The sequence below is a fragment of the Gymnoscopelus microlampas genome, assembly GCF_963454915.1.
Source record: "Gymnoscopelus microlampas genome assembly, chromosome: 13".
In the NCBI taxonomy this organism is placed as follows: domain Eukaryota; kingdom Metazoa; phylum Chordata; class Actinopteri; order Myctophiformes; family Myctophidae; genus Gymnoscopelus; species Gymnoscopelus microlampas.
The window spans coordinates 19,337,075-19,346,381 of NC_139950.1; the positions used below are offsets into that span (position 1 = coordinate 19,337,075).

Here is a 9,307-nt window from a genome sequence, read left to right on the forward strand (position 1 = left end):
ATCTCAAGAACGGACAGGTTTTGTTTATTGACAGATGCCAGTAATGACAAGACCACACCATAAGCCCAACATGGCTGCACCAAATCTTTTAGCACCTTGGCAGCATTTGTCAAATAGTGACCTTAGTGCAGGAAAGAAAATACATTGAAAGGGGAATAATTCTCTTGCATACCTCGCTTTATTTACATCGAGACCAGTCAATATAAAACAAGAAAATTGGTCTGGAAGAACATATGGAAAATGGTTAGCTTTATTTTGTTAGAATCCCACCAATAACAGTATTAACTTTTATTTAAGGTTTAAGTGACACATGGCAGTTATAGACGCACTATATGTACCCCATTAATACAACTATTTCCAACAACTGTGACGTTATCAAAAATAGAAATGAAACTGCACCAGAGCATAGCATAAAGGTGGAAAAGACAACATGAACTTTTTTTATACATGAACAAAAACATTTATTTTAAGCACTTGTTTTCCTTTTGTAAGTTGTATCAAAACATGTCATTTTCCACGTGGGGTGCAGTCAATCATGGCTCGTTGCCGTTGACACACTTCGGCTGTTCCGTCCTGCTCCTCCTCTGCATTTCAACTTGTTTGGCCCTCATCCAACCGTCTCGTGAAAGACTGGTCTGTCCCAGGCTGAGAGACAGCAACCTGAGGATGGTGGCAGGAGTTAAAGCCTGATTTATACTTCATCTTACGACAGTCACGTGCTGAAAATAGCTGATCTATAAGCTCACAACACCTTGTGAGCTTGTAGATCTATTTTTGGTTAGCCATGTGTCGTTCACATTCATTTCCTCATATGAATGAGGATTTTAGGATAGGCAAAGAATCTACCACTGCAATGTCACAAAACCCTACGTAGCTCCATGAGACAGCAGCCCAAATATTTTTTCACTGAGTGTCAACCATGTTATTTTGTAAATATATACACACTCAAATTTGATCAAGTTAATTAGCTAACTAGACATGCCATAAGACATTAACCACAGCGCACCTTGCTACCACAAGCAACCTATGGAGGTCTTCAGCAGAAACATTCTGGGGATTGTCCTTCCGCATATCTACAAAGTCCTCCTCAACTGCCTGGAAAACATATGGAACAAATTAGTTCAAGTGCAGAATGATAATTGAAGGCAAGTAAAGCAGGTCTCCCTGCCCCCCTCCCACATAACACCCAGATGGTCATTTACACGTTAGTTCCCCCTATTTTCTGTGTAAATACAGCTATCAACTAGGCTCAGAATTAAGCTGTCTTCTATATCCCACCTTTGTGACCTCATCAGAGATACTGTAGTCCATGGTTCGGGCCACTGTCAGATACAGTCGGAAGTTGTTGAGCCGTGACGGTGTCACCATTTGCATGGTGGTAAAATACTCCTCCATGTTATCTGGGCTGACCTGGGGCTTCAAGTGAACCTGACAGTCTGACTGTGAGATCAAGGAAAGAAAAATATATTCTTATAAGGCAGGCCAAGGAAAAACTATTTCCCCCAATCACATTGTAGGAATATCCAGGGGCTGGTTAAATATTGTAGATATCTGGAGATGTGTTCGATATGTGGTGCAGTAGTACTGTTCATAAGCTTGCTGGAGTTGTTGGAGTTTGCCAAAACCCCAGTCCAACAGAAACAAAGCTTTCATTAATAAGCCAAATTAGACCACTTAAAAGGTCCACTTAACCTAACTTTCAACATAATCTTCATATGATTAGTCCTCTAATCCACTAATGCACATTATAAGATGGTACAATTTCCGTCTTCTCACTCTTAGAGTAGGACTATAGGCAGTTCAGAAACCTGCCTTGTAGTGATCATCGGTAGGGAAGTTTCAAGTAATTTCAAACAAAACTTTCATTAGTGCAAGAACAATGGCTTCTATTTCAGCATTCTAACTTTCCAGGAAAAGTTCAATTAGCTTGGAATCCCCATCAATGATGTCATTGGGAGGTGGGCTTCTGAATGTCCATAGCCCACCGATGAGACGAGAAGTGAGTAGACGGACATTTTGCCATCTTATAATGAGCATTCGTGAGGACCAATTATATGAAGATAAGGTTGAAAATGGGTGAAGTGCTACTTTAAGCCCTACATACTTTGATGTACACCGAATAGTGGCAATAGCAGATTTGCAAGCTCACAATGTGTCACGATGCAATGCTTTCTGAGCTTACAGATCTGCATTTTGCCCAACGACATGGCCAAAACAGGAATGTTTTCTTACATTACTATATTTTTCTGGACACAGAATCTTTGGCTTCCATCCGTTTGGATGATCCACCAACTTCTCCAGTGTAAACAAAGACCATGTACTTCTGACCCGTAATCTTCAGCCTGTGTGTTTATGCCACACTGCCCTTCACTGCAGCCAAATAGATGGCCTAGCCTGACGCCTCTCCCAGGATTGCACAGCTGCCGCCATGGCAACTCATTAGACCAACACACAGGAATAGCACACGATGCATTCCACGGGCTGCTCGCAACACAGTGCCACCGGGTCTAAAGCCGGAGCGCTAGGTGGCGGGGCCTGCTCGCCTGCTGAGGACCAATGGTTGTCGAGATGCCAGCGTGACGGGGAGTGGAAAACAACCCCCCCAGCGTTCAGCACGTGTTAGTCTCCCGGGAGGCTGACAGAAAACCTATACCCTGTAGTCCCGAGTGTGTTGCAGCCTAGAGCAGTGTTTCCCCAAACACTGGGGCCAGGACCCATTTTTGGGGTCGCAGGTAAATATCCCTTGTTTTACGTTTCCTACAATTCTTTTTATCATTATTTCAAAAGATTTAAAAAAAATAATTATCAAAGAAAAAAAATACAATTGAAACTTTTTTTCAAAAGAATTTCTGGAAGAAATAAAAAAATATATAAACTTGAGAAATTGTGAAAGAAATCAGTTATTTTCACTATTAAATAGTGATTAATTCATTATTTATTTTTGTACGTTTGGGTCCCAGAGAGAACCAAATTTCTCTTTAGCGTCTAAAGCGGAAACGTTTGGGAACCACTGGCCTAGAGCACATGCTTTGGTCCCCGTCTGCACTCACCGGCAGCAGCGAGCGGCCCTCTGACGCGATGAGCACGTTAATATTGCAGGGGAATTCCATCTGGTGGTAGTTGAAGTCATAATCAACCTTCTGCCATGAGATCAGGTTGCCAAGGGCAGTGATGTTCTGCACACCTACAGCACAAAAACAAACCACCATCTCAGACCCATGTTGCCGTATGAAAGTACCAAACTTAACATCTAGACCGTTCATAAATATTAAAGAACACTAAGTAGACGTTACACAGTGCATACTTAAGTCTTGTGTGTGTGATTATTAGCCAGCGCCACGTGTCTCAATGTCCTCCTCTAGTGGTTTCCGACAGGCCTCACCTGTTGTGTCCAGCTGTCCCTGCTCTAGCTGGGTCTCGTCTAAGAAGAGGGAGGTATTCCTGGCCAGCTGCAGGACCCCGGTCACCAGTCGGTTGGCAGTGTAGTCCTTCTTAGGCACCATCCGCGAGCCGTTCATGTTCTGGAGGCTCATGCACAGGCGGTACGACTGGCAGAGGGGTTAGAGAATATTTAAAACCCATTTACCAACATGATGAAAGGGGAACACTATGTATTATTACATACTGACCCATGAAACTGATTTGTTCAAAACAGGATAAAAATAGTAGTAATAGGTAACTCACACAAGGCACCAGGTTTTGGAGGGCTTGGTACAACTGTTCAGTGTATGAGTTTGGAGTAGGACAGCCACTGAGGTTCAATGCAAATTTTCCAAGTGGGAGAACATCTCGCCTGGCGTACCTGCAAGTGACAAAATGAAACGCACAACATTCTGGGTAAATTTGACTTAAAATTAAGTATTTTTTTTATAATCTATTACATCGATTAGTTCGATTAACTGTTGCACCCCTGAAAGTAGTTAAAACTTGAACTTGACCTACACATTGGAGATGAGGTGCAGGAGGAGGTACTCAGCCGCCAGCGTGTCGCCCAGGAGCAAGTGAGTGAGGTAATTCAACAACTCTGTCCTGATAGAGGCCATGTCACTCAGGGTCGAAGATATAACTGAGGATGACAAAGAGGGATGTTAAAACAAGTGATTAATACTATGAAGAAACGTTCAGCTTGTACCATTTTAACAGTGCGGTGTGGCGATACTGACAATATTATCCAGGATGAGAATCACAGCTCATTTCTGCAAAGCTTAATAGGGAGGACTGTAATTTTGAACACGCTACAGAAAAAGTGATTGACAGATGTCTGCATCTGTGTTCTTAAACTTCTTACAGCAGTGGTTCTCAAAGTGGGGTCCAGGGACCCCCAGGGGTCCTTGAGGGGGTTCCAAGGCAAATAGTAATACTGGTAGTTAAGAACCAAAAGGACACAGATACAGGTTTGCATCTCTGACAGTGTACAAATGGAACCAAATGGACCCGTACACTGTCAGAGTTAAGGGAGGGTCTGTGGCCTAATGCATACCAAACTGGGGGTCCTTGAAATAAAGAAAGGTTTGGAGAACCACTGTCTTACAGGCACTGTTGTCCTCCAAAGCAGCAGGGGGCAGCAAAGGGTTGTTGTGGGGCAGGGGTTTGGCATACAGCATGTGGAGGCGAGGCACTAACGAGGCAGGTGGGCTGTGAACTCTCTGCTCCTCTGCAGTTTCCATGCATTCTGTGGGCTCCAGGAGTGATGACGAGGCATCTCTGTGCGTGGACGGATAACGCAATAATGAGCGACATAAATGACACAACAGAATAAAAAACAGAATGAAATGACACATTGAGACTTATTTAAAAAGGGCTTTACTTCTCATCTGCCAGTGCGCTGATGGCAGGACTGACTGACAGGATCCCGTAGACCTCTAGTGTGTCGTTCAGTTTGAAGCTGTCCCACCCTTCGTACACCTGTCAACAGAAGGGCTGTTAATTGCAAGACAGTGCCTTCTTTTAAACCACTATGGTCTATTTAGATTTATTTTCCCCAACAGTGCAGTGTCACATGCGTCACATTCATTTACATTGTCTAGTAAATTTGGGGATTTGCCAACCATTGTAGTCTGTCTGTATACAACATTGTTTTATTCCCAATGCTCATAATGACTATGTGACTGCACCACTTATAAACACACATAGCCCAGACTACATTTTACAATTTAGGCGTTTAGCAGACCGATCTCCATGAACTCTAGTCAACAAACAGGGTAAATAAATAGTCACACAAATGGAGCGCAAGAAAATGACGAAGCGCCTGTCCAAACAACCAACTATCTGAACAACATTCTTAATATTTGTGAAACAACTATTATAAATAACTAAAATATGCTGTGAAGAGGTAACCAACATACCGTATATCTGCATAGTAAACTAGTATCCACCAAAAAAAAGAAAGGTGACAAGAAGGGATAAAAGGTGAGAGGAGACATGGGGGGTGAGGAGGAGTCTGATGAGGTGAGTTTTCAGATACCTGGGAGTGATCGATTGATTGATTTCTTGACTCTAGCACCTGTAGAGTGTTGTCAAGAGTGTTTCAGGGAATGTTCAGCCTTCCTGTGTTAGCTGATTTAAGTGAGTGGGAAGGGTTGTAGGGTTGGATCATGTCCTGAATGTATGGCGGTGCAATGCCTTTGTCTGTCTTGTAGGCCAACACCAATGTTTTTGTACAGGCTACAATTAAAACTGATGAGAGGGCAGGTGCCTCAAACCACCAGCAGGGGATGATATATTACCTTGACAAGGCAAGACGGTCCCTTCTCTCCTGGCAGGGGGAAGTTGAGGTCCAGATGGGAGGCAGACGTGGTCTGGCTTGAGGGAGCCTCTGTCTCCTGGCGCTTACAGTCGCCGTTGCCATGTGGCTCTGTGGGACTATGAGGACCTGCAGAGCAAGGAGGGAGTGTGCTGGCATTTTACAAAGAGACTGAGCTATACATTATACATGAAGGAGACGGTTTTACACACATTGAAAATCTCTTCACAAGAGGAGCCACACAAAAGTAAAAAGGTCAGCAGAAATCAAAAATAAGGACTGTTGGATAACAGTTTTACCACAACTCTGTTGTTACAAACTGAGTTGCAAAGTGATGAGTGGACTTAATATATATTTTTACTGATCATTTCCTGATCTTTATGATACAAGAGCTCATACCGTTATGTGGATCCCTCTGTTTCTGGGGCTGTGTGTCCATCTCATCATCCTCCTCATAGCTGCGTTTCTGTCTGCTGGGGACATAGGAGGTGGAGGGGACCACTCTGTCTTGGCTGGGGCAGGCATAACCGTGTGACAGAGTTAAGGAAAACTAAAGACTAGCTATCAACTAAAGACGATCAAAAGAATAATTCAAAATCCATGTTCTCTCTTTCATGTGTGAGTAACACATGCACCATCAACAGATAGCCATGTGAGGCCTGGTCTGCAACAAATAAGGATATCTCTTTCACCCAGGGATTCTCTCCAGGAATGGGGACACAGTAGAATGTCTGCCGCTCTGAGGTCACAATGTCTCTGGAATTGAAATCCACCTGTACATACAGTAAACTATGAGGGAGTATACTCTTTCAAACGGTTCATCCAAAATGAAAATTCTGTCAATGTCTACTCACCATCATACCAGTTAAAACAGGGATTGTTTTCTTGTCTGCGTAACACAAGTTTACCAGCAAAGCATCATATAATTTACAACTGACCATAAAATGACTCCATACAGCTTGTGCAGCATAACCTTCTGAAGGCAAACAATTGTTCGTTCACACCCTGGCTGACAAGAATGCAAAATCTCAACCACATTTACTCTCCTAGGCAGAGGTCTACTTCACACAAACCGAGTGCTGCGAGGCCTGTGTGTGCGCGCAAGAATGAATATTTTTTTCGGCTATAGTGATTATTTGCACCCAGTGTGATTGTTCGGCTTCAGAAAACTTAGATTCTGCTGCACAAGCAGTACGGAGTCATGTTTTGCCCTTTTTTAAATTCTTACGTGGTCACCAATGACTCATTTTGGAGAAAGTTGAGGTTTTGCAAATTCCTTATTTTAACTGACATGAGGGTGTCCCTTTAACAGTGCAGCTCATGAGAATACAATGTAATACATAGAATGACTTACGCCACATTCTGTGACATCTTTGTATTTGCCACATCTCAAAACCTGAAAATTGACAGAAAGTAAACATCAAATACTGACAGAACCGATATCACAAAATGTAGAAAACATGCCCTGGAAACTGCAGGACTGGACAGAGAGAACCATTCCGTGATCATAATGCAAATTAAATGTACAATCGGATTAAGCGACTGCTTACTCTGGCATTTGTTGACGGATCAACAGTCTCATACGCTCCCATGTAGAACTCCGGATCAAACATGTCTTGTATTAAACAGCGGAACTTCACCAGGCTGTTGGGCTTCAAGTAGTGTAGGGGAACATCATTCAAAGACGGAACCTAGATGGGAGTTTTAGGATACACCATATTTATTAAAAGCAAAGTCAAACATTATTATTATTATTACTATTTCATATTGAATGAATGGTTTTATTTCAGTCTTAAGTAATGTACAGAGTTAGTCACAACAAACAGCACTAAAACAATACGTGGACCGAAAAGCTGTAGGCTGAAGCCGTAGCTTATAATGCCTAACCCTTTTACCTTATAATATTCATAAAACAGAAACAATAACAAAACATCGATACAAAAGACAAAGACAAAAATGTGGACGTTTCACATGCTAGAAATAATATCCTGTGGATTAAAATTAAGTTTTATATTTATCTACTATATTATCTTTAAACATTTACTTGAATTTATAGATTGAACTGCACATTTCGAACATAAGTGTACCCCTCATACTGGTTTTCTTTCATTTGGAACAATTTCTGAATGCAGCATGGAAGCAGTTTCTGTTATGCTTTGTAGGCTAATAAGTAATACAACTGTTTTCTGAGCAACTATATCCAATGTATATGCAGAACATGTGCTTTATGAAAACCAAGAAATTAAAACATGATGTATATATAGTGACAAGAGAATGCTGAACTGTCAGTCTCACTATCAACGATGATGTTTACAGTAACAGTATTTACAGTATTACCAAGGTGTGAGCATCCTTTTCTTTGAGCTTCTCTTTGAAGAATTCCAACACTTGAACTTCCCATCCAGAGCTTGGATTGCTCTGAGAAGCAGCTGAAATGGGGAAAAACACATGAGTTTGTGTAATCAGACAGTAGAATCCTATGAGAGGCTGCAGGTCTGTAAACAAATCGGGTCCACATTTGGTTCCATTTGTACCCTCTCAGAGTTAAATGACTCTACTACAGTACATGCAGTGGTGGCGGTATTCCTCATGTTTCTGGAAACACTGGAGGCAATGCTTATATATTTTTAATCGATGAAAACAGTCTGGTACTCAGGCTATGTATGTGTTGTTGTTGTCTGTTTTGTAGCTCTGTTTTTTATATGGACCCATGGTGTCTAAATAAAGTTTATACATACTTAAATACTGTACTTAAGTACAATTTTGAAATATTTGTCCTTTACTTATTTCCAATTTCCAATACTTACTTTTACTCCACTACATTTACTTGACAACTATAGTTACTAGTTACTTTGTAGATTTTCGGACTTTTACTTGTAACACAGTATTTCTACCTGATGGTATTGATACTTTTTTACTTAAGTAAAAACAATTGGGTACTTTTCCCCCACCACTGCTCAGAGTTAAATACCTCTACCTCGGTATAGGTGCATGTGATGGAGCGTGGTGTTTAGCCACACACAGCTAACATTAGCTCGCTACGTCCACATGAACGAGGTAGGTATGCTGTCACAAACAAAGTCCTGTCTGAGTCGGTTCTTCTTCTTACCAAACATCCCTTCGGCAACGCACAAAGCGTTATTTATCCAGTCGTGGGTGGAAGGCATCGTGGAATGAATAGAATACAAATGGAGATATAATGTATTATTATCTAATATCAAAGTAGTAACAGTTTGTTGTTGACTCTCCACTACTTTCTTCCTCCACGAGAAGACAGAAGCTCTCTCTCTCACTCACTGGTCTGAGGGCGGGAAACTTGCGTCACTAGTAGCAGGATGTAGTGGTGTTTAGACTGGAATAACCAATTCACTTTTTGCAGGTTGCATATCCGGTCTGGGTGTGAAGCGGATACGGAAATGGTATGGGCATACATATACGTGTTTTCATTACCGGATACAGTCTTATACCTCTATGGATACAGTGGGCAGCTGTCTGGACCGGATCACGCTGCTTTATTTGGAATAGAAAGCAGGCTTTCCACAGGTACTGCGGAAAAGCCTGGTG

The 9,307-nt window shown here is 41.9% G+C and overlaps 1 protein-coding gene across 1 annotated transcript; it reads right to left on the minus strand.

Moving 5' to 3' along the window:
• Window positions 1–7: 7 nt before the first annotated feature.
• Window positions 8–9,029, minus strand: mcmbp (minichromosome maintenance complex binding protein). The gene is made up of 16 exons (XM_084075591.1): window positions 8,853–9,029; window positions 8,081–8,172; window positions 7,294–7,434; window positions 7,098–7,139; window positions 6,427–6,516; window positions 6,143–6,272; window positions 5,727–5,872; window positions 4,808–4,905; window positions 4,532–4,704; window positions 3,943–4,066; window positions 3,685–3,802; window positions 3,383–3,548; window positions 3,051–3,184; window positions 1,279–1,440; window positions 1,007–1,095; window positions 8–660 (listed from the first exon to the last, which is right to left on the minus strand). Exons 1-16 carry the CDS (start codon window positions 8,908–8,910, stop codon window positions 534–536), a joined length of 1,890 nt encoding a protein of 629 aa, XP_083931717.1. The 5' UTR covers window positions 8,911–9,029; the 3' UTR covers window positions 8–533.
• Window positions 9,030–9,307: the final 278 nt, after the last annotated feature.